Source organism: Sinohyriopsis cumingii, chromosome 14 (genome assembly GCF_028554795.1).
Source record: "Sinohyriopsis cumingii isolate HCF-2022 chromosome 14, ASM2855479v2, whole genome shotgun sequence".
Classification (NCBI taxonomy): domain Eukaryota; kingdom Metazoa; phylum Mollusca; class Bivalvia; order Unionida; family Unionidae; genus Sinohyriopsis; species Sinohyriopsis cumingii.
The window spans coordinates 19,854,952-19,880,988 of NC_142974.1; the positions used below are offsets into that span (position 1 = coordinate 19,854,952).

The 26,037-nt window shown below is 38.2% G+C and overlaps 1 protein-coding gene across 1 annotated transcript in view; it reads right to left on the bottom strand.

Moving 5' to 3' along the window:
* Positions 1-26,037, bottom strand: part of LOC149783376 (protein smoothened-like) — a 75,558-nt gene that overhangs the window by 40,762 nt on the left and 8,759 nt on the right. Inside the window, exon 3 of the mRNA XM_089931606.1 lies at positions 3,258-3,470. Within this exon, the coding sequence (XP_089787732.1) occupies positions 3,258-3,470 (213 nt within the window). The remainder of the gene's footprint in view (positions 1-3,257; positions 3,471-26,037) is intronic.

The following is a 26,037-nucleotide window of genomic DNA, read 5'->3' on the forward strand; positions in this document are numbered from 1 at the left end:
AGTGTGTGTGTGTGTGTGTGTGTGATTTGGATTTTTAATGTGCCTTTACCAATTTTTCAGTCATATCGCTATGATGTCTGCAGTGTGGCAGTTTATAGTGATGTCTACCGCTGGAGCATCATGCTGCAGACATGTAGCATGATGTCCCATCCAGTCACATTATTGTGACACCAGGCCAACCAGTCCTAACACTAGTCTCTTAATGCTAAGCGCCAAGCAAGGCAGCTTTTAGTACCATATTTGTAAGTCTTTGGTATGACTCGGCCATGGGTTGAACCCATGACCTCCCGCATCCGAGAGATGAAAAGATGGAATGACATGAGACTTAAGATATACCCCACCGCTATATATCTAAATGCTCCAAATTAATCAGAATGTGTAAAAATAAATGCTTTACTGCAAAGTTTCACTCTAAGCCAAAAAAGTATACAGATTTACCAGATTAGCAAATCTTACAAGGTTAGTAAATTTATTTTTACTTACCCTGAAAAGGTAGACAGATTTAACAAATTAGCAAATATCACATACAAAGTTAGTAAATTATTTTTACTTAACCTGAAAAGGTAGACAGATTTAAAAGATTAACAAATTTTACATACAAGGTTAGTAAATTATTTTTACTTACCCTTTGATTCTCTTCTGACACAAGTAAATGAAAAGCAAAAGAAAGAGTTAGTATGCAAAGCTCATATTTTGTTAATAAGTTACAATATGAACAAACATGCAGTCTACAAATCTGAATATACCTTATCTACTGTGGTGAAAATTCTGGGCAAGTTAAACCAGTGTGAAGGCGATAATTTATGATATTCTATGCCCCTTATCACAGCCCAGGAGATTTAAATAGTGCTTGCTAAAATTCTATATCCTTCATTTTTCTTGACTTCAGTAAACACAGCTCATATATTAACATTAAAACAGAGACATAACTGTAAACTCTCACTTAAAACTACAGTCCAATGTAAACTGCATAGACCCTGGTTTACTGTTGCATTACGAGATGGCAGATCAGGGTTATGCCGTCTGTCAGGAGTAACCAGTAAAACAAAAACAAAGTAGATGATCATGATCTGCCAGTGCATTATGGGAAGGCAAATTAGATTCTATGTTGTTTGCAGTTGGAGTTTACTTGTACATATAAATGAGTAGATATAGTAAACATATCAGTTCCACGAATCTACTCTGCACAGTTCTGGTCTTGGATCTAAAAAGCATATAAAATTGTTGACAGTGAAGCATGAATACAATACAACATATTCAATCTAACTTTAGGGCTTCACTTTGTAGTTTTAAATGTAGAGTTCACAGTAACAATCTGTATCTAACTACACACAACCAGTGCCATGATAAAACCTTCCAAGGCCCTAAGCACTAAAAATATTATGGTGCCCCCCCCCCACACGTGAAATTTAAAAAAAATAAATATTAAAAGCTAAAAAGGTGGGAAAATACCAGTGTTGCCATCATTTCAAATCAAAATACTCTTACATGCAAATCGAAATGGCCATATACAATTCAGTGAACTTAATTATCAAAAATTAATTTGAATTTTATCGGGTGCCCCTGTTGGTCTGGTGCCCTATGCATGTGCTTAGTGTGCTTAATAGGTAATCTGGCCTGCACTGGATACAACTCTTACTCATTAACTTGTCAGCTTTGTTTTGTTGACATTTCTTATTCTCTTCATACAGTAACTGCATATAAGCTGACTAGTTTATTTCTTTATTATAAAACTATTCCCTTCTGTCACAGCTAATGCCATAGATACTATCTCCTTATTTCAGAAGTACTCACTTCATTCAGAGTAATGGCCTTAGATACCCACTATTATATATCTTTACTCCAGAAGTACTCATTTCATTAAACATGACTATCCTAGATACTCACTGTTATATATCTTTACTCCAGAAGTACTCATTTCATTAAACAAGACTGCCCTAGATACTCACTGTTATCTTTACTCCAGAAGTACTCACTTCATTCACAGTAATGGCCTTAGATACGCAATGTTATATATATTTACTCCAGAATTACTCATTTCATTAAACATAACTGTCCTAGATACTCACTGTTATATATCTTTACTTCAGAAGTACTCATTTCATTAAACATAACTGTCCTAGATACTTGCAGTTATATATCTTTACTCCAGAAGTACTCATTTCATTAAACAAGACTGCCCTAGATACTCACTGTTATATATCTTTACTCCAGAAGTACTCATTTCATTAAACATGACTGCTCTATATACTCACTGGTATATATCTTGTTCCCCAAAAATGCTCACTGCATGGTTGCAATTCATACTTACTGGTATATTTCTTTTTTCCAAAAGTACTCACTTCATTCACTATGACTGCCCTTCATATTCACATGTATATTTCTTCGATTAAAAAGTATTCACTTCATTCACTATGAATTCCCTTAATCCTCACTTATATGTTTCTTTATTGTGACAGTACTTGCTTTAATCACCGATTCAGCTTTAACCACTGGAATATCTCTTTATTCCAAAAGTATTCACATCATTCACAGAAAACATCCTACATTTCCTATGGAATATTTCTTTATTTCAAATGTAATAACTTTATTTACTGTGACTGGCTAGATACTCATTGGTATACTTCCTTATTCCAAAGGCAATCTCTTCAACAGTGATTATCCTAGATTCTCAATGGTAATCAATTCATTCACAGTGAAGTCCCATGATATTCCTCTCATTTGTACATCTTATCCCCCATAATTCCTAGCCCTTCAACCCATCAAATGTTGTACATTATTTGTACATTTTATCCCCCATAATTCCTAGCCCTTCAACCCAATATATGTCATACATTAAGTGATCCAAATGGTCGTTTTTTAACTAACATTTTCTTTGTCCATACAAATTTGACAATACACATTTTCAACTGTTATGGGTGACAGAAGGACAAAAGAAAATAAGCTTGGGTTCAGTTACAAAGTAATTAGTGTAATTGAGTAATTAATTACAATAACACAGTATTTGTAATTGTAATTGACATCTGCAAGCACATCATAATTGTCATTGTAATTGACAAAAGTAACTGAACCTAAGTCTGGAACATGCAAAGATACAAACACATTCTGTTAGGACATTTCATAAATATGAATATACTGCGAAGCTTAATGATGTTAGTATTACTAAACTAGGTCAATGTTTCAATACATAGGGGTCAACAAGAAACCATATGAGATACAGCTTTTATGTCCAATGTATTAAAATAAAAACTTCTTACCAGACAGAACAGAGTGGATGCGATACACAAAGAACCACACACAGCAATGAAGATATGGACTATATTGTGTTCATCTTCGGTGTAGAGTGGATTCTGACACTGGATTCCACAACCCTTGACCTCCTCGTACCAATTTGACTCAACAGTTGTCCTGATCAGAGGCGCAACACATGAACCACTAGTATCAAAAGTCACATCTTTCTCATAGTAGTTCTGAAAGAAAAAAGGAAGCAATTTAAACAAAACTGTATCAGTCTGCATATTAATTACTTTCACTTGTCTGTAACAAATGTGGCCTCACAAAACTTTGACTTTCAACCTATGTTTCAGTATGAAGTTACTCCTCATTTATTACAAGACAATTAACAATACTTAAAAATCGAATGACAATCTACACTGGAAAGGAAATAAGTCAGTAATGGCCTTTTAATTAGATATCATTTAGCACTATTACAGTTTTTGTCTAAAATTTAAATGAGTCCAAACTTTAGGTCAAAACTGTCCCTGTAGACAAAGAAATACAAAGTAACTGTAATATGTTTACTTATTAAATTAAATTCCACTGCCCTAATATTTTGCCTATTAAGAACTTCAAGGATCTTTCATTTTTCATTGTGCATGTAACTAAAATTCTTTCCCCAATTTAAGTTTTATCGGGCTGCGCACATATTTTAAAATAAGAAATTTATCAATTTACTTGACAAATATGGACACATTCTGGTACATTGAAACATTAATAACAAAAATACTATGAAAGCAGCATGTGTTTTATGAAATATCTGTATTATTTGGGAAATTAAGAAGCTGGGCAAAATGTAATTTTTCATTAAAGGAAAAATTAGCGAAACCAGTCAATAAAAAGGCTCAAGGAACAACAAAATTTTGTCTTTTACAGACAGGTGTCATGTATATAGAGGTGTCCACCACAGCAGTTTTCAAGACATCACTGAGATGTTCTTGTTAATACCTTGTGTTAATAACTTTTACCCTTCTGCTCATGTGCAAGCCAAATAGCCAATGAAAAACAATGTTTCTAACACAACTAGGCAGTATGTTATTGAAAGATAACCTGGGATTTGGTGTTTTCAAATCTATTCAGAAATAGCTTTCAAAATGTGTTTCCTACTCGAATTTCAGGCGAAAATGACAAAAATCTCCAGGTGTTAATGTGTTAGGGTACAGGTCTTAATGTCTAATTTAGATGTCCTTGTTAATCCATTATGTTAAGGTATTCTATGATGGCTAATATATTTCATTATCTTAACACAATATTTACTTAAAGTCCGTATCAATGATTACTGAGTGGTTACTCACTTTTTTTCAACTATATAAACTATATTGTGTTGCTGTGCTGTAAAGCAACAAACAAACCAACCAAGTCCAAAAGTCTGGCATTCTATGTACATGTAACAGCAAAACTTGAGTTACTTGGTCTTAACTGCTAATTTTGATTCAATGTTATAGTTTCATTTCAAAGTTACAGAATTTGACCTGCTCTGAAAATGATATGGGTGGTCTTGTTGAATAGGTGAAAATGAATGCATGTACTCAACAAAGGAAACACTTAAATTTCAAACAATGAAGCACTTATTCTCCATCCTGAGGTGGGATAGGACTGCACAACACAGATAGCCTTTACAAGCCAATGAACCATGACAACTTTTGACGACTTGAGAACTTCTAAAAGTTGAGATATTTCAAGTTGAAAAGTCTGATTTGTACTTAATTTGTGGATAACAGTGTCTGATATTACAACATTTAAAATACACAAACTCTGAATTATTACTGTTCTTATGGGATGGAAATTTCTCGTATGTATGTATGTATGTATGTATGTATGTGTGTGTTTGTACGTATGTATGTATTTATGTATATATGTATGTATGTATGTATGTATGTATGCATGTGTGTGTGTGTATGTATGCATGTACATGTATGTATATGTGTATGTATGTGTGTGTATCTATGCATGCATGTATGTATGTATGTATGTATGTATGCATGTATGTATGGAGGTATGTATTTGTGTGTATGTATGTATGTATGTATGTATGTATGTATGTATGTATGTATGTGTGTGTGTGTGTATGTATGTATGTATGTATGTAATATGTATGTATGTATGTATGTGTATGTATGTGTGTGTATGTATGTGTGTGTGTGTATGTATGTATGTATGTATGTGTGTGTGTGTATATATGTATGCATGCATGTATGTATGTGTGTATGTATGTGTGTGTATGTATGTATGTATGTATGTATGTATGTATATATGTATGTATGTGTGTGTGTGTATGTGTGTATGTATGTATGTATGTATGTATGGTTTAATGGCATGTCAGCACTATACTGATAATATAGTGCTGATTAAGAAATCCTGAAATTTTAACTGCAGTCTCCTAAACCTTCTATTTACAAAAAATAATGTAGCTGCCATGTATTTGGGAAATTTAATATAAAAACATTTAAAGGTTATAAAAGAAGTTGTGACAAAAAAGAAAAGCAATAAGAAAATCTCATATATGAAAGTGATGATTGCCCGCTGAAACATTTTTTTCTTGACTGTCGACTTGTTATGCACTTGACAGATTTAGTTCAAAAGAAAATCATTCAAATTATTTTCATAACTACCTCATTTGATGTTCATTACTAATCTAGATATATTATACTGTATGATCAAAGTTCTTTGGGTTGAAATATTCTCTGAAATATAACTTTCTTCATCTGTTTCTTTCCATGTATGTTTCTTTGCTTCAACAAGAATGATATTGCCTGCATGATTAGACCAGAATACTGAAGCAATGCGGAAAAACTGAAAGTAAAACCATAACATTCTGGTATGCTGACACTGATAGAAGAGTGTCTCGCTTCTCCCTAACATGAGCTCAACCAAAATTACAGTTAAGATGAAATTGCAATCTCCAATTAGAAAATTCCTATCATGTGGGACAATATTTGCATCAGAGAGCTTCACTAAACTTATCTCACTATTTGTATTTGTTTAGCTTTCAGTGGCACAATCAGTACACTATTCTCCAAAAATATTAACATGCCCACATTGCTGGTAGTCTTTATATTGTATCAGTCACACATACTGGCAATGTACGTGCAGATGCTGACAGGCTAAGTCTCCTTAGAGAAACTGTGTTGTACCCTAAATGGTTGAAGGTGCATGATGCTTTTAAGTTTAAGTACAGGGCAGGCAAGATTTGATCATATAAAACCAAAGACATTTAGAAATAATAGTTTAAAACCTTCAGCTGAAACTGATGATGATGGTATATGACTTTAAAAAATTTGAATAAAAAGTTTAACATTCTTTGTAACTGTGAAACAGTCCTGCTTAAGGAGGCAAGACATACAAGTGAGACAGGAAATACCAAACTCACAGAATGTTGAGACAGGCAGGACAGAACTCATAGCGTAACACAGACAGGTGAGACAGGCATTTATATCTCATAGCATATCAGAACGAGTTGAGACAGGCAGGATAGAACTCATAGCATACCTCAGACAAATGTGACAGGTAAGACAAAACTCATAGCATACCTCAGACAAATGTGACAGGTAAGACAGAACTCATAGCATACCTCAGGCAAATGTGACAGGTAAGACAGAACTCATAGCATATCACAGACAGGTGATACAAATATGACAAAACTCACAGCATATTGCAGATAGTTGAGACAGGCAAGACAGATCTCATAGTGTATCTGAGACAGCTGAGACAAGCAAGACAGAACTCATAGCATATCTGAGACAGCTGAGACAAGCAAGACAGAACTCAAAGCATATCTGAGACAGCTGAGAAAGCAAGACAGAACTAATAGCATATGAGACAGCTGAGACAAGCAAGACAGAACTAATAGCATATCACAGCATAAACTTCACATTATCAAAGAGTTTCAATTCAGTATAGCAAATAACACAGATAAATGTGACATTCAAGCTCTATAATGCAAAACTTTAAAATTAGTCATGCCCCCAAGTACAGAAAATGTGACTTTCAAACACTTTAATGCAAAACTGTAAAATTGTTCAAGCAACCATGAAAAGAAAGTTATTCTTACACATATATGACAAAAACTCCTGATAATTGCAATAGCTTCCATGTCTAGTTGAGCTTCTGTTACTATTGTACCTCACCATGCTTAGGCAGGTGAAACAAAAAGTGGGTATTTGTTTCCATGTCTGGCTGTGCTTCAGTTTGGACTAATTTCATATTCTCAGCAAGTTTTAAGAACTCCAATTCCAGCTCAAGCATGTACCTTTCATGACATTAAAAGAGCTACAATACACTGACTTTTCCTTTACTCAAGTCCAAGCTATTTTGTACAATTAAGAGGCATCAAATTGGTCTTGTATGGGATGAGTAATTCTTAAGTACTCTGACACGTAGAAAAGAAAACACAAGCTTTCATTGAATTTCAACAAGTGAGTGAGTGAGTGTGGGAGTTGATCTTATTCAATGCTTCATTCAATCTTCACAGGTTAGTCAGGGCAACCACTGCTATTACTGTATACAGATTGAAAATAAAGTTATATGTTCAATTGTCACAATGGAGACCTACCAGATTGTGAAACGATAACAAGGATTTTTATATTCAGTCCAATGTCCAAAAATAACTCAGATACCAATATACATGTAAATAACTCCTCAGTCTAAACTGACATGTGGAATTTCTAACTGCAGCAATTTGCAATCACAAACATTTTAATGGGCCTGGAAAGTGAAAAATTTGGCATCAAAATACTGTTGCTGCTTATTAGAGGTTCATTCCAAGAATAAATTAATCTGTAGGATCCCCATCAAGGTGACTATTCAAGACAGGTGATTGCAAAGTAAATATTACCTTTATGGTGATTTCAAATTAACCTTTAAAAATTGCATCAGAAATAGTTTTATTACCAAACACAAGCCTGTGCTCCATTCCCACAAAAAGAAGAACACTCATGGAAAAATAAAACTATTTATATAATCTGGCTGTATGTCAAATACTGGTGTGTATTTTTGATGCCGTATCACTATACTATGGTACAGATCCTGGTAGTACATGTAACACAGGACACCATAAATGATACAGATCCTGGTGGTACATGTAACACAGTACATCATAAATGATACAGATCATGGTGGTACTTGTAACACATTACACCACAAATGAACCATTCCTTTTTCTTACACATGAATAAGTCTGACAGGCTCCTGTTTAACTGGCATCATCTCAATTCTGGCTGCATTGATGACTATGACAGGATGATGTCAACAGTCAAATTCATCATCCCATTTGCAAACTTCACATCCTTTTACAGTCCTTACAAAAGGTAACGTTATCTATTAATTTTCCATCTTTCTTAGAAGCTTTTTTTAGAAGACTGTTTTCCTAGATAAGAAATTTTTAATTTTTATTCAGCACCTGCCTGTGCATGACTTCAGGCTCCATGTCTGTCATTTTGAGTCACTGCTATGCAACAGGTGGGATGTAATATACAGTTCTAACAATTTACAAGTTGATACATTTTTCACAACTCTGTTAGTGAGGTTTTAGAACAAAAAGTAATTGCCAACAACAAAACATTTAAACAAAACAAAAAGACTTAGGTAAAACTGTCCATGTGCAACACTATTTTGCAATCTTCCAGAGAAATTTAAAAGAAAGAAATATTTTAAGAAACTTCACTCTTTAATATAAATTTTCTGTTTCTTCAGATATTCACAGCATAATACAAAATGTATCACAATCAAAAATCCTGAATTGTGATACTGTACATTGCAAAACAATGTCTTGACCTGACTGTGCTACTGTACATCACAATGCAACGTCCTGACCTGACTGTGCTACTGTACATCACAATGCAACGTCTTGACCTGACTGTGATACTGTACATTGCAAAACAATGTCTTGACCTGACTGTGCTACTGTACATCACAATGCAATGTCCTGAACCAACTGTGATACTGTATATCACAATACATTGGTTTGAAATGTAATACTGCAAATTGCAATACAAATATTATCTTGTTGCCAAACCATGACATTGACATATTTCAGTTTTTAGCAGGATCTTCATCTTGTATATGCACATATAATATCATATGCTTACTTAAAAGTTGAGTCCAACTGCAACAACAAAGATCCTGATATGCCTCCACATAATGCACCAGCAATCACAAAGGCATTCATCAAATTTTCTACCATTCTCACTTGAACTTTCTGGTACATAATGTAGTGTGCAGTTATATGCTCCATCTGCTGCTTTATAGCAAGGTTCCCCTGTATTGCCCTTTAAAATAATGTCATTCAGATGGTGATACTAGACAGACAGACAGACATACTGGACAGACAGTGTGAGCACATTCCTTAACAATGACAAGACCAGAAACATGTTTATGGAGCATGGATGCCTCATCACATGGCTTGAAATGACCTGAATGCAAAACTTAATTAAGGTGTGATGGACAGACAATGCTTAACACATAATGCCCCTACAAATGTTATGGAAATAGAAAATGGTAACACTATATCCCTTACAAATGTTATGGATGGACAACAGGGGACAATATACACAGTGAATGCCCCTACCAATGTTAAGCATGAACTATGGTAACAATATATGGTAACAATATTATGGAAGGGGACAAGAGAAACACTAAAGAAGCTTTTGGTAACCTAGTTATCTCTCTAGTATTAGGTATTTACTACATCTGGTAGGTAATTAGGCCACTGGACAAGAAGATAACTGCAATCGTCTATCGTCACTAAAGAATCTGTCTTTGCTTAGTGTTTTGTTGACCATGATGCAGTGCTGAGTGATTTCTACCCCTCAAAGTATACAATTACTATGGAGGAAACAACAGAGCCAATACATATTTATATTGGGATGCTATAAAAAAATGTCTCTATGCATGTATATGTATTATACTATATACAAAAACTCCAGTCTCGTCCTTATTTAGAAAAGAATTCCTAGACCGAGACTGGAAGACCATCACAACACATAATTTTATCTATTATACCAAACAACATTTTTCTTCTTTTTTGTACGTAAATAAAGAAGTAAATAAATAATTACAAATTAAAAAATATAAAATGGCCAGTCCTAATACAAACACTATACAGAATTATTAAAACAATATAGCATGCACATGTAACACACATTAAATTGATCCTTGGCCAAGATCACTAAAATTTAGGGACCATGATATATATAGGTAACAGCCACAAGACCTGGTGTCTGAGGAGGGATTTATATGTCATAAAATATATACTGGCAAGAAAAACAAAGAGACCAGCTTTAGGTACCTTTTAAGTACTACTCAGCACACAAAACCAAAGACAACGACTCTGTCAATCAATGCATTATACATACTGTATTAGGATGCTGGCAAAAAGGAGAACGCCAGTACTTCATTTATAACAAACCTAAATGTACTGAGTGAGACTCTTGACTCTAGCTATTCAATGGACACTATTCAAAATGTAAAAGTAACGGATTGTCAGGGTCTGTATGTGACTTTGAAGATGCTAATATATACATGTATGAACATTTAAATATAGAAATAGGTTGACAGAATGATAAAGGTAGTATGGATACAATCTCAGTGAGTACCCCATTGCATGATGACATACATATAACTGATATGAAACTAAATACAAAAGTTTTAACATAGGTCACTTAAATGTATAAGGTATAGTTGGAAAAATTGACCAGATTAAGTTAATGTTGTCTTCCAAGGAAAAGAATATACATGTTTTAGGACTAACTGAAACCAAATTAAATGCTAACTAAAATGATATTCTATTTCACTGTCAAGGCTACAATAAACCATTACACAGGGACAGTGCAAGGGGGGGGGGGGTCTTGTATATATTAGGGAAGATGTAAATGAAGAAAGGCGACTTAACTTAAGTCACATGAAACTGAGAGTATCTGGGTGAAAATTTCTCAAAATAATGCAAAATCATTCCTAGTTGGTTTCATTTACAGGCCACCTTCCTCTAAAGCAATTTGGAATGATAACGTTTTGAAACAAATGGAAAATGTTCTTGCACAGGAGAAAGAAACATATATACTCAGTGATATAAATAAGGACCTCCTCAATACTCAAATAAGGAACAAATGGATGTAATTAATTGAATCATTAAGCCTAGTCCAGCTGGTAAATGGGCCCACAAGGGTAACAAAAAAATCAAGCACTCTTATTGATCTCATTTATACCAACCTACCAGACAATGTGGCTTGTGTTAATGTACCGAATGTTGGTCTTAGTGGCCACTATCCTACGTTTTTTGACAAGAATGGTTAAATGCAAGAGATATAAGAAAAATACACACAAAACGATCACTTACAGATCGTTCAAAATTTTTAATGAAGAACAATTTTTCAATGACCTATATAAAGTTCCATGGAATATGATCCAAAATTTGGATGGCATTGATGAAGCTCTGAGGGTGTGGACTGACTTATTTATAGATGTAGTCTCTAAATATGCACCACTGAAAGTACATTGAGTAAAGAATGAAATCCAACCTAATTGGCTTACTACTGAAATCCAAGACGTTATGAAAACACAAGACCAATTCAAGGCTATGGGAAACGATGCACAATATAAAGTATGGAGAAATAAAATAACAAGTATGATTAAAAAAGCTTTAAAAAAAACTTATTATCAATCATTGCTTGAAAACAAAAAGATCAGCACAAACTCCATTTGGAAAGTCTTCAATGAACTGGAGGAACACACAAAGATCAGACAAATAAAATTCTCTCACTTGGTAAATGACACGATTGTCACTGATGACAATGACATTGCAAATGTTTTCAATGATTTTTTAACCAACATTACTACAAAATTAAAAGAACCAGTGACAGAAAACAACTTTAAATTTTAATGAACTGAAAAAGTTCTGCAGCAGCAAAATCTCCAAGGAGGTATGTTTCTCTATTCCACTAGTATCAAAAAACTTTGTTAAAAAATGTCTTGGTGAACTTGATACCAAGAAAGCTACAGGACTGGATCAGACTGGTCCACGACTTATTAAATCTTCTGCCTTTGCTGTTTTAGATAGCATAACATTCATGATTTAAGTATTGCAACCTCATCTGTCCCCAAAATATGGAAAACTGTGAAAGTAACTCCTACTCACAAATCTAGTTCTAAGGATGCTGCTGCTAACTACCAGCCAATCTTAATACTACCAAACTTGTCAAAATTGATTGAAAAACATGTCCATTACTCATTCATGTCAAATTTAACCAAACACTTGCTGTTACACCCTAATCAATCAGGCTTTAGACAGCAACATTTATGTGAGACTGACTTGATCTCTCTAACTGATAAATTGCTTCAAGCACTTGACCAAGGTAGAATAATAGAATCTATATTTGCAGATTTCAGGAAAGCTTTTGACATGGTGGATCATGAAACCTTGTGAAGAAACTGAAAATCTACCAATGTGATGAAAGCACATCACTATAAGATTAATAATTGTCCTTTTTTGCCATGTTGAGATAAGTAATATACTGGTAAAACTAAAATATTATTTATCTCAACATGGCAAAAAAGGACAATTATTAATCTTATAGTGATGAACTATGTCTGAAATGGAAGGATAAAATTTGTAAATAGAGCAGCAGAGGGGGCGAACAGACCAAAAGCTTTTTGCACAATAAGCCCTCCCCACGGAAACTATTCGATAGAAGCGTTATTTCGTCGAAATAACACTTTTATTCAGAAAACGAGACAAAAAAAAATGTCCCCGATCCCTCGAAGAGTTTCCAGGGACAACCCGTGTTGAGTTTGCACTGCCCAACTTGGGTTACTTCAATAAATCTGAAACAGTTTCCGTGGCGGGGTCGTTATTGAAAAATCCATGGGTCGTGTCCAGCCCCCCCTCTGCTGCTCTACGAAATGAGTTTCCAAGGAAAAACATTTTTATGTTGCAAATAGTGTATCAAGTCCAATACGGTATCGTGTCCGCGGGTCGTGTAAATTTATTGTTACAAATCCGTGAGGTTTTCTTTGAGCATGACTGAAGAAATTTTTAAATTTATTTAAATCCATATCGCCACCACACCAGGTTTGATGAATATTTCTCAGCGTATGAACATCAACTCCATTGAATATCGCAAGAAGATTACAGTTATCCCTGATTACTTTTGGTATTTGTGTGTAACGTTGAGTAACATAAATGACATCAGTGTTTTTATGACGACCCCGGGAGAATATCCTTGCAGGATTTTTTTGTTTATCCAGCATCACATCATCATACACTACTAGGTTATTTTTTTCCCCGTCGAGGTCCTCAACGCTGGGAGCTTCTTCGATATCAGTGATAAATTCAACTACTTCCTCACCGTCTTCACTCAGCGCTTTTGCACTCTCATTAAAATCTTTTATAACATTATAGCATCGCTGATCGTCTACAGATGGTGCTACCAAATACAGCTTATCCCACTTCATCCACTTCATAATCAGGTTCAGCAACAACTGCGTTTTACCCGATCCTGACGGTCCAATGATAATCATTCTGATAGAATTTGGCAACACCGAATTATGCTTGATTGGCTCCCTTCGCCGCGTCGCAGAAAAGTTCCCCGCCGGTGCTCCAGGTCCACCTATAGTCCCTGCTGGTGGTTACAGAGCGATTGCTGTCATACTCTCCGATAAAGCCATGCTACTTGAAGGTGTTGGTGGCCGAATGAGAGTTATTGACGCTCCAGTAGAAAATATGTAACAATTAGATTAGTTTCTGAAATATAATGTCATACAGTCATGTTAATGTCACCTTGACTTCCGGTCAAACGAAGAAATTGCAATCGAAGAACGCAAGCACATGCGGGACATCAATAACACTAAAACGAGATCAACTTGTTGGTGGTCCAAACAAGCTGTCGTTGACTAATACTCAGATTAAACATTTTAATAAGGCACTAACAGCAAAAACCGGTGTCCGACTTAATTTCTCTGCTGCAGCTATCAAGGACATGACCAAAACCGGTGGAATATTTCCTCTTCTCGCAGCAATACCGGCGTTGATTGCCGCGGCAGCACCAGCCGTAGCAAAAGCTGCAGCGTTAGGTGCAGTTGGAACCGCAGCTGGAATGGCACTAAAGAAAGCAACCGGACACGGGTATAAGAAAAAAAAGGGGAGATCCACTCGCGGATCAGGGCTAAGACTACCAGGAACTCCACCATCATGGTATCCAAAAAAATTCTAACGCCGTTGACGCTTCCAGCTTCTAATTTTGATTTACTCGATGCTGTTAAAAAATTGCGTATAAAACATTTCAGAGGAGTATTTATGCGAGATCAATTACCGACGCGGCCGAATAATCCAGAAACTGGCATTATCAATCTCGACAACAAAGATGGTCCGGGAACTCACTGGGTTGCTTACGCGATCGATCCACGTGGAATTATTTATTTCGATTCGTACGGTTTAGCACCGCCAACTGAGTTTCTCAGGTATGTCCGCGGAGTGCCTCGCACTCTCAACAGCAGATTTTCTAAGAAATCCAAAGGATTTTCAATTCCAGTGTGGCAGTCGACGCTACCAACACAAACATTAATTGATCCGCCCATTTGTGGAAACGAGGTTTTAAATGTTCTTGATGCAATCTCAAGAAATCCAGCAACTCCTCCGCATCGAGTAGTGTATGAATATACCGCATCGAGAAATGCTAGGCATTTTCATGCTAGCATTTGAAAAACAGCAATAAGAATAATGGTGGATATTTACGGAAGACCTTTCACAAGAAAAGTCAAACCTGGCACAGATGTTGATCTCTCAAAATATGCGACCCGAGATGAAGTCGATAATCTTTTGAATATAGCTGGAGTTGACCCAGATGAAGTTGCTATTTTCCAAGACAAGCAAGGAAAACTAAGAACGAGCAACATTAAGTGGAATGATATAATTCGCAGAGTTCTTGGAGCTACCAAGGATAACTTCGTTGCATTTAGTGATGGCGGCCGGATCAAGGACTCGAACATATCAATCGCAAGCATCAAAGACAGTATTGATAAAGGTGTTGATAAATGTGTGAAAAAAGCCGGTGACACGATGACAGGCGAACTCAGCATGAATGGAAACAAAATAACCGTACTCAGAGATCCAGCCTCGAACGACGATGCAGCAAACAAACAATACGTCGACGCGCAGTACAAACTCGTTGTTGACCTAGTCAGCGACAAAGTAACAAAATCCGGCGACGTAATGACCGGCGGACTTGACATGAGCGGCAACAAAATAACCGCGTTAGCAAATCCCGAATCCGACCAGGATGCGTCAAACAAACAATACGTGGACATCGTCAACGGTAAACTAAATACGCTGCGTGCAGAGTATGATGTTCACGTGGGCGCGTTTACAAGACTTCGAAGAAACTTCTCAAAAACTGATGAGACCGTGGATAAGTTCTTTGGGGATCCTCCAGTCGTCGACACGAAACTTTCTGAAATCATACCAAATCTTACTAATAACGCCAACGATATCAATAAGATTAATACCCGGTTAGGTGTAGTCAGAACGGAAAAAAGTTTTTCAGATCAAGTTCAGATAATAGAAAATAACATTAACACGATCAAACAAACACAGCAGAATATCGTATCGGGTATTCCTGAGATCGTTAACAAAACCAGTCTGATTAAAGTCCCCACTGGAGTTACTCCCGGGCATATCACCAACATCGTATTCACGGTATCATCGGGATTCGCAACATGGTCACGACAAAATAACAACACTATCAAATATACAGCAACAACCACCGGTGTTTACAGGTTGTCTGTGTTTTCAGCCGCTAAATTTGAAATCTTCACAACATATCCTTGGAGACATTCCACCGATAAGTATTCCGGGGTTGTAACCGTAATACTAAACAGCGGAACCGAGGAAACATTTATGCTTGAAGCCGCCGACGATACTTTAACAGCAACATCTTACTGGTGGTGTTTGGAATTCGTCGCTTCAACACCTCAATTGGTTACCGCGTAATTGAAAATCGCCGGCGATTTTAAATAATAATGTCAACGTTGAAATCCGAAGGATTTCCAGATGCTCAACAATATCGATATAATCAAGTCCGTGAGTGGCAATCTGAGTTAAAAACTGTCATCGAAGTAACCAGTCAAAAAGTAAAAAAATACCGCAGACGCATAACAGTGTTAGACGTTATGGTTTATTCAGTATCTGCCGTTGTTGCATCCGCGGGAGTAATACTATCAGCGGTCACTCCGGTAATTGCAGTCGCGGCCACAATCTCTGTTTGTACGACCACTACCGCGGCAGGAGTTTTCGGCATCATAGCAAAAAAAATATCCTCGTGCGCGGTCACAAAATTACACGATTACACGACAAAATTAAATACAGCCACGACCGCATATCAGAAATTATCATCGCTGATATCATCATCGTTAGACGCGCAATCCAGCGACGCCGCGTTGATATCAGATTCTGAATTCAAACTAATGTCAGATGTGTACAATGACTATTTGAAAACTAAACAAATAAATAATGTCAGCGGGAACGCCACAGGAACTGCTTCAGCAAATAGTCACAAACACAACGCCGGTAAAAACAACGATGATATCAGTGTCCTCGACGACACCAGAATTCAGCATTAATTTTCGAACTCCAATTGCCGTGAACGAAATCGCGTTGTCGAAGCTCAGTGCGTATCACAGCTGGCCTAATGTCAGAGCGGCATCATTTTCCGGTCAGCAGCCAAATAATTCGTTTGTGTTTTCGTGGAAAACCAAAGCCGACTCTGACGAATTCGACTGGGATACAATTACGCTACCCACTGGGAGTTATCAGATCGAAGAAATCAACGCGGAGATACAACGCCAAATAAAACGAATCACCGGCAAGGAAGCCAAAATATCTGTGACCGCGCACGAACCAACGCTGTCTGCGGTCATTGAAATCTCAACACCGGGATACGCCGTGGATATTTATAGCAGCTCAATCCGAACAGTATTAGGATGGCCACGAGAACGACCCGAGGTTGAACCGGGTCCACCAAAACCATCGAAGTCGGATTTCGAGACCACGAAGGAAGAACTACACGACCTCGTGTACGGTGAGCATTTATTATTTCCAGATCAATTACGATCAGACCAAGCCCGGTTTTCAACATCAGATAGACTCCCCTTGGATATAATAGGGGTAGGTTTCGAAGACGGGAGATTCCGGGATTACCAGCCAGAAGACATAGAAGCTCATTTTTTTAATCCGATCAAACAAGCACATAAACAACAGCTAGACCTGTTGCGAGTATATTTTCAAGATTATATCTCTGATATAACAAAACCACGCACGAACATTATCACCACCATAGAAAAACTAAACAAACTCGTATCCACGATGGAATTTATAAATCAAAAAGTAATTCAACATCTACTGGATCTCAAAGGCGATTATGGAACCCAAAAAAGATCGAATTTTGCAGCCCGATTTGGTATTCCCGTGAAGGATATTTCAGATTTTAAACTTCCTGGATATAACGTGCACACACTGAGAAAATCAGTCCAGGATCTCATCGAGGAATCCTACAAAGATATTTCTGCCACGTACACGCGAACAAAACCACAGCCGGTTATTCTCAAGCACGACAACAGTACAGCATCCGATGGCAGACACGTATCTCCGGGGATCGTAAATATCACAGATGTTATTGCGGTCAATCTTGTATGTGACGTCATCGACGGTAGCTACAGCGCATCAGATAATACTACGGCGACGCAGGGGTTTATCCTGTATACGTTTACACCAAGAGACCCTCCTGGTTTTCTGATTGTGCAAGAACCAATCAATGTGGTCTATCTGCGGTGTAATAATCCGTGGTTGTCAACGATAAATTTTAAACTCACCGACCAACGGGGGGGGTTGTTGGACCTGCGTGGCGAGACTGTCTCCGTGAACTTACTGGTGAAGTCCTGAAACTCTTCGAGTTTCCACGCTCACGCATTTAAAAAAAAACAGTTGTATATAATGTGTGAATACATTCACGCACGAGTTCATATTCATGATAAGCAAATTCTTCACGAGGCAATAAAAACCGCATTTGGAAACTCAAAGAGTCAGCCCCCTAGGGTTTCCCTAGGGGAACAGTATTTCCCCGTTAAAATAATCGTTGACGTGTATGGCAACGAAGACTTCTTGTTAACGTCGTCACAATTAACACAGCTACAGCAAAATCATATGATCACAGCTTGGTGTCAACGAGAACAGATTATGAACTATTCTCATTGTTGTATTGATGTTGAAACGCTTAAGCAAATCCTGGAAGTCTAAGGACTTCTCTGGAAATGCAAAGCATTTCTCATGTAAAACTCGAAGAGTTTCCACGCTCGGGCAAAAAAAATAATACACTTTTTTTTTACCGTGGAAATGTGCTTTACACTTAAGCGGGGGGGGCTAGCGTTTCTCAGGTTCTACTTTCACTTTGTGCTGTGAGTCACACGCGGCGGTTTATACTTCCTTGTCGGCCTCGTAGTCACAAATACTAGTATTTTCGTCAGAAATGCAAGGCATTTCCGTGTCTAGATTCTTTATATAACCTTTTAACCGTCTCACCCTGGTGCTAATTAATTTTCGAGTCTCATACTCGCTTGACAATACAAGACGAATCTTCTCAACTGCACGGCACAGTGGAATAAATTCAGATACCTGATTTTCAGTTATCGTGGCAAGTGATCTGTAAATGCGATCTTGCAAACCCTTAATGAACCTATAACACGCGGGGAGATTGTTCTTCCCCGATTGTGATAGCTCATTCAAGGATTCAAAATCTGACATAATTGTTTCAGTGTCTAGTAAAATATTAAAACCTCGCTGTTGTAATTCTTTAATTTCAACAAGTATGGTATTTATATTTTCGTGATTCATATTATTATATATTTTTATATTTTTAAATGCATTTCTCGTCCAAGGGACTTCTCATGCTAGCATCACCAAAAACAAAAATAAACAGATAGATGATGAGCGGTTATCACTTACTGGGTACTCTTCACCGGCCTACGGTTCTTTCATGAGTCCTTTGTTAGGATTTTTTTTTCTTGGTCTTATATTAGACCTTCGTGTTGTGATTTTTCCCTTAGGCACCTCATGTTACCGTTTATTTTTGGCCAACACTCTTTCTGAATGTTTCTATTGGTGGGCACCCAGGTGACGTAGAGCTTTATGCATCCATCTATCTGTTTATTTTTGGGGGTCACTCACCCCATGAGGAACTTCTAGATCGTCAAATAACGGTCTAGAAGCTCGGGAGGGACGATACAACACAGAACAACCTTTACCTCTGATTCGAGTATGACAGCAAGTAAAGGCACAATGAACATGTAATCTTATCCTAACTTATCCTAAGACCTTATCCTATGACGACACAAACATGCAGGTGGGTCATTTTCTACGATCAGCAGCAGAGCAAAACCATCCATTGAATCGACCATTGGATGGTGCACAAAAGACACCCGCCATTGGCGGATTTAATTTATGGTTTTGCTTGCGCTGCTGACTTTCGATCGACCCAAAGGTCTTAGGGAGCGATTTCGTATATAACCCAACTGTTACTTGCGAGTTGGAAATTCGCTCTAGCAGTGGGCGGGACTTGTTTAAAATATTTTAATTGTATGTTTTCTCGAGCGCGGTCATATAACAAGCACAGAAGAGCAAAACAGTCGGATATATTCAGTAAAACGAGGATATTGTTTGTAAAAAAATATATATTCTACGGTAAATAAATGATTACATGTTATGAACTCGATAAAATATTTTATCAGGTTTGACTCTGTCAGGGGAAGTAAATCCTCTGACGACGACAACTCTGCAAAGCGTTACACACTCGTGGAGGAGTTATCGTCGTTTGTGTCAACGATAAGAGGTACATAACTAAATGTGATCTTCTGTTTGAGCTTCTTTGAAAATGCTGTTTTGTAGATCCCGGTTGCGACATGCTGTACAGCAGGTGTGTAAATATCGAAATACTTGCCAGCTGCGGTCATTGACTGGAATACAATTTCTTCACCGGTTGCGTTTATAGATTTAATAGCTCTTCTTGCAACTGTTTTACAACGCCCTGTGTTACCCAGTAAGCAGTTCTTGCCCTGAGTGACCACGCGAAGATTGTTTATAGAGTTATCAAGTATGTTACCGTTAATGTGATCAACAACAAGACCTTTAGGGATCACTCCATGGAAACATTCATAGACGAAACGATGACATAAATACCTCTTTGAGCACGTGGCAGTAAATCTTAAATAACCAGCATTATCAACTGTACCAACTGGTCGTCTTCGCGTGCAGTGTCGCACCGTGCCATCTCGGTTTGCCTCATAATTTGGAATAGTTGGATGTGGAACAAATTCTTGTTCGGGAACAAATTCTTGTTCGGGGACGAATTCTTGATTCATTATACTATAAGCAAATCATTTGTCTAATTCATAATTTGTCTGAAAACTTATTTATGTAATCACGCTCGGAGAAACTCAGAGAGTTTCCTGAGAGAGTGTTATCACAGTTTTTTTTTATCATAATACCGTTTTAGTTCTCGATAGCGTTTCCCCCACACGCTGAACATAATTGCGTTTTTCCTCGTACTCCAATGCCGCATCTGATACACGGTATCGGTCCTAGACTCCCACCGCGGACCTGTTGAGCATGTTGTCCACAGTATTCGTGTCTGCATGGTTTGCTACACGGCGCTGATGAATTTAGTTTAATCCACTTGCATTGGTGCATATAATATATTTGTCTATTTAAATACTTGTCTTAATTATAATAATGAGTTTTGAAAGACTATCCAGAATAAAACCTGGAAATCTCCAATTTCCCCGAGGTCGATTTGATCTTGACCGGTTAACTTTTGATCGACGACGACGAGAACTCACACTCGTAATTGGTGTTATCAAGAACGCCAAAGAAGAGTTTCGTCGTGATGGTGCCGCACATGTGTGGTCTTCGTATAAAATCATTTCTGAAAACGCCGACGTTTCTGAAAACACGATCATTGATGGTACCATCAACGATACAATCGCGTCGAACATAATTGGGTATCTCGATGATAAAAAATATTTCATTCAGATAAAATTTATCGTTGGCGTCGACGACACGGAAACAGGTGAAACAACGTGGATTATCAGAGACAAACTAGACCCTATTCTTGATGCCCGACGGGGAAAAACCGTCGTCGTAACCAAAGACTCAAACCCGGGAGTACTTGTTGGGATTGATACACCGTATTATGCCAGAGCGTATCCTGTGACCGCAGTCATTTATGGAATTTATCCGATGAAGAAACCACGCGTTGATAAACTCGCCCCGATGAAGATGTCAGAGTCATTGATAAAATCCCCAGGGTTGAATTGTGTAGCCGAGCGAGTAATGGAACATTTTAAAAATGCCGCGCGAGGAAACGGCCTAACACCGCTAAGACAGACTAAAATAGCAGCGTGGGCGGCAAAAGTAGTGGATGAAGGAGCGTCAATAAATGATGTTGCCGAGCTCGAACGATTACTAAAATTTCCTATAACGGTTTCATCGTTGACCGGTGAGGTATTGTACAAGAGTAAATATGATTCCCGTGGAGCACCAATAACTATTATCGATCATAACAGTCACGCCTGGACTGACTCGGTTAGGATATTTCCTCGAGACCGTGTTGTAAAGTATTATCCGGAATTGGAAAATGCTAGTGGTTCCACGAGCGGAAATGCCAGCATTGAAACTCGAAGAGTTTCCATGTTTGATTTTATTTATCAGATAAGTAAAACCGATCCAGTGTCGGTGTGGTTATTCCGAAGTGACCTCGAGGGAGAGTTTGATCAGTTTGTGAAACCCAACGGGGAGGTATACAGAACGGCGGCATTACATCACGAAATGAAAAAACTCGCAGAAAAATATCATGCGACGAACACTGATACGTTACTGACGCAGTGTTTTACTGTCCCGGGTGTTGTCACGCATATAGCCCGAGAACGAAATTCATGGAGACCAACCCCGAAAAGTTTTCTCGAGGATATTCAACAGAGCTGTATCGAATACGGGCACGGTGGTTTGTGGAATACCCAGTATGATCACCGCGATATGATATCCGTGGATATGACGGCGTGTTATCCAGGAAGTTTTCTTGGGCGGGGGGAATGTAGTGAGTATTTTAAACGGTTTGGTCATATTACAAGCTCGATGACAAGAGTTGCCATAAACGGACCATTGCCTGATTTTGACCTGACCGGGGTTGCTTGTGTGTCGTCGTTTAAACTCGCTACGGGTTTACATCCTGTGTGTTATGCTTGGTTTGGTAAACATTTCGTTGAGAAGCGATGGGCACCAATAGTGTTATTGCGATACATGCTTGACAGTCGAATACTGCTGTCGCTGACGGTCAGTACCGCGATTATATGCTACTGTCGTCAAACCGAAGTTTGGTTGCCAACTCCGCAAGTCACCGTAGAAATTGAAAATTTCCGAGAATATCCAGAATCGTTTATCGACACTATCATCGAAAGAGCTCCCCGAACTGATGAAAGCACAGCAAAAGATCTAGGACGAAGAATAATAGGAAAATTTACTCAAGGTGGAGCGTATGATCATAAACTACATCATAGTCGATTAATCATGGACGAGGCCGAATTGGATCTTATTGTCGCTAATGCCGCCACGAATAATACGTTTTGTACCCGCGAAGATGTGTTTCTGTCAAACGGGGAAAAATTAGGAACTGTTTTTAGTTATATCGACGGAGAATCATCTCAGTACACACATTTGAGATCTTCGATGCTAGCTTATGTATCAATAAACCTATTGTCGATGATTAATAGGTTTCCCGTTGACGCAGTGAGAGTTGCAACGGATTCATTCTATATCGATAAAAAACACTTAGCGGCGTTGAATAAGGTTATACCGAATGATCCATCGTGGGGTTCATGGAGAATAAAAAATGAAATGTTGCATGGATATTGTGAATCGGCTGATGTTGAAATCGAGGATGAATATCGCGGCGCAGAAATATCTGGGAAATTTTCAATTTCTACGACAACTTCGCTGCCGCCGGTGCACGATCCTGTTGTGAGACATAGAACAGTTTATCTCAACGGGGCTGGTGGTTCCGGTAAGACAACTCGCGCGATAGAATTATTTAGAAACTCTGACATGATTGTGCTAACACCCACACATAGACTTGCCAGGGAGATGAGACAACGGGATGTTAACGCGTGTACGTATCACAGTTTTTTCAAATACAGCGGCGGCACATGGACTCCTACGCGAATGGGAACGAAATATATCCCTGGAATAATCATCTGGGATGAGATAGACACTGTGCCGTTGGATACATTAAAACAGTTTCTGGATTGGTTGCTAAAGAAAAATACCGCAGTGGTGATGTGCGGCGATCATGGTCAACCACCGCCATTTACAGGTGAATCTCCACACGAGTGGCTGAAAACTTTTGTAGATTATTATGAGGAAATAACTAACGATGTTAGAGCACTCGATGAAACGCTGAAAGAGTTTAAGGCGTTGATCAGGCTACAAACCAATAAAGTCCAGTGTGAGATAATGCGTGAAATAATTCCGCAGACGGAGCTGAGCGACTTTTGGGAAACGTGGAAACCAGGTGATTTAATTGTGGCAAGTAGAAAGATAGTCAGGGACACACTTCAGCAGCGGTTATTTCAGTTACATCAGAAGAAATTTCCCATGTTGCCAGTGCCGTTGTGTTATAGACCAGCTGATACGCGATTGCAGAATACCGACGTTGATATTCCAGGGCGCCTGACTGCGTCGGGTCCGGAGAAACAGAATTTAGTATTAAATGATATTGTCACAGTTGATGTTGATGCTGTTGAACAGGCACTGAAAATGAGCAAATCCCCGTGGACGCTAGGATACGCTATGACCATCCACAGTTCGCAGGGACTAACTATTTCAGATACAACAGTTTGGATTGTTGATGATCGCATCGAGTGGTCAAATTTAGTTTATTTAGCCGTGTCAAGAGTAAGAAGGATAGCTCAGTTACGAAGAATTGTATTAGATGATGTTATCAACGACAGCATCAACAGATCAATCGCTGATGATACAATAAGAAAGAAATTAGCCGGTTACAAACAGAGCGACAAAAAAAATGGCAACGAGTTTGATCTCGACGAAACATTTATTATACAATTACAACAACAGCAGAATAATCACTGCGCAAGTTGTAATTGTTTATTGCTGTGGCAGTATTCGAAAAATAATCCAAGGCAATTTACCGTAGATAGAATAGATAGTAATCGCGGTCATACGCGTGAAAATGTGATGTTGACCTGTCTTGAGTGTAATCGACGCAGAGGTGCTGCTGCAGTTATTTAAGTGATCGAGGTGGTAATTGTGTATCCGTGGGAATCACCTGAAGTTGCTCGCGTGTGAACCCACGCTGAGGAGCAGTTGAATCTAATCTGTAGATTGCGTTTCTCCCAGTTGATCTGGTTATGCTGGATATCTTGTGTGTGGTAACACTCCATATAGGATCAGTTGCCCTTTTTTTTCCTCCTTCGAGTTCGCCGGGTTCGTATAAATACCTAACGGTGACATTACCCAGCAACGGGGACGCTAGCGTCGTTGGCTGCGTTGAAACACGTTCACTGACGCGGGGTATATATTTTTTTGTGATTGCATTTACAGGTCTCATGTTTGTTGTTCTGGTAATTTCATTATTCAGTGCGGCTATCACGTTTGGCAGTCTTGCAACCCATTCACGAGATCTCGTATCGTAAATGAATTCCCTCGCGTACTGGTATCCGAATAATCTCTCAGCGAGTGTTCTATTAAATCGCTCAACAATTGCCTGATCCCGATGAATTTCAGTATGTCCTCGTCGTATGGTAACGTTATGCTGCTTTGTCAGTGATGACACCGCGCCCTGAAATTCCTTGCCAGGATCAACTTGTAATAATCGTGGCCAGTTTAGAGGTCCTCGTTGATAAATTCGTTTAAACGCAGAGGCAACTTCAGTGGCTGTTTTAGTCGCTAACGGTTCTGCTTCTTTGTATCTACTGGCAACATCAACTACTGTTAGCGCGTATTTGTATGTTTTTCTACGGACAGTATCATGAGGCAGGAATAGTATGTCAGCCTGATGAACTTCATTGGGGGTACTAACATCAAAATGTGCAAAGTTGATTTGTCGAGGTGGTGGTAAGTAGATTTGCCATATTGCTTGTTTTGATAGCCAATTTTTGGCAACCTCGCGTGTTACTGATGCCGCGTTGGCGAGTTTATTAATTGCTGAGTTACTTCTCCAATATCCGATTGGGGAATAATAAATCGCTTCCATGGTTATTAATTATCCAGCCCCGATTACTAATTTAGATTTCATCGCTGATCTTATTAACCAATTAGCGAGTGACTCCTTAAGTGATTTATTTTTTATGGCGCTTAGGGCATGAATTAATTTCACATCCGCGATATGCCTGTCTTGTAGATCTTTACTTCGATAAGCAATATCATGTATGTGACACGCTGCGTCGATAGCGTTTATCGGATACTCGCCGGGTTTGGGCTGATCGTTGCTGTCAAGCCTGATATCTAGTCGTGTTCCCGGACCGCAGTAATTGTATCCTGGGAGATGTTTTTCTCCGGGATACTTTCCCCAAGGGGTACCTGGAAGTCGTCCGAGGGCGGCTGCAATGTCACCACCTCGTTTTTTTTTTGAAATTTAAATTTTTTTGTGCCACATCGCGTACACGTACCTGAAGTTGCTAGTCTGTTATTTTTTGTTGTAACCGTTGTTAGAT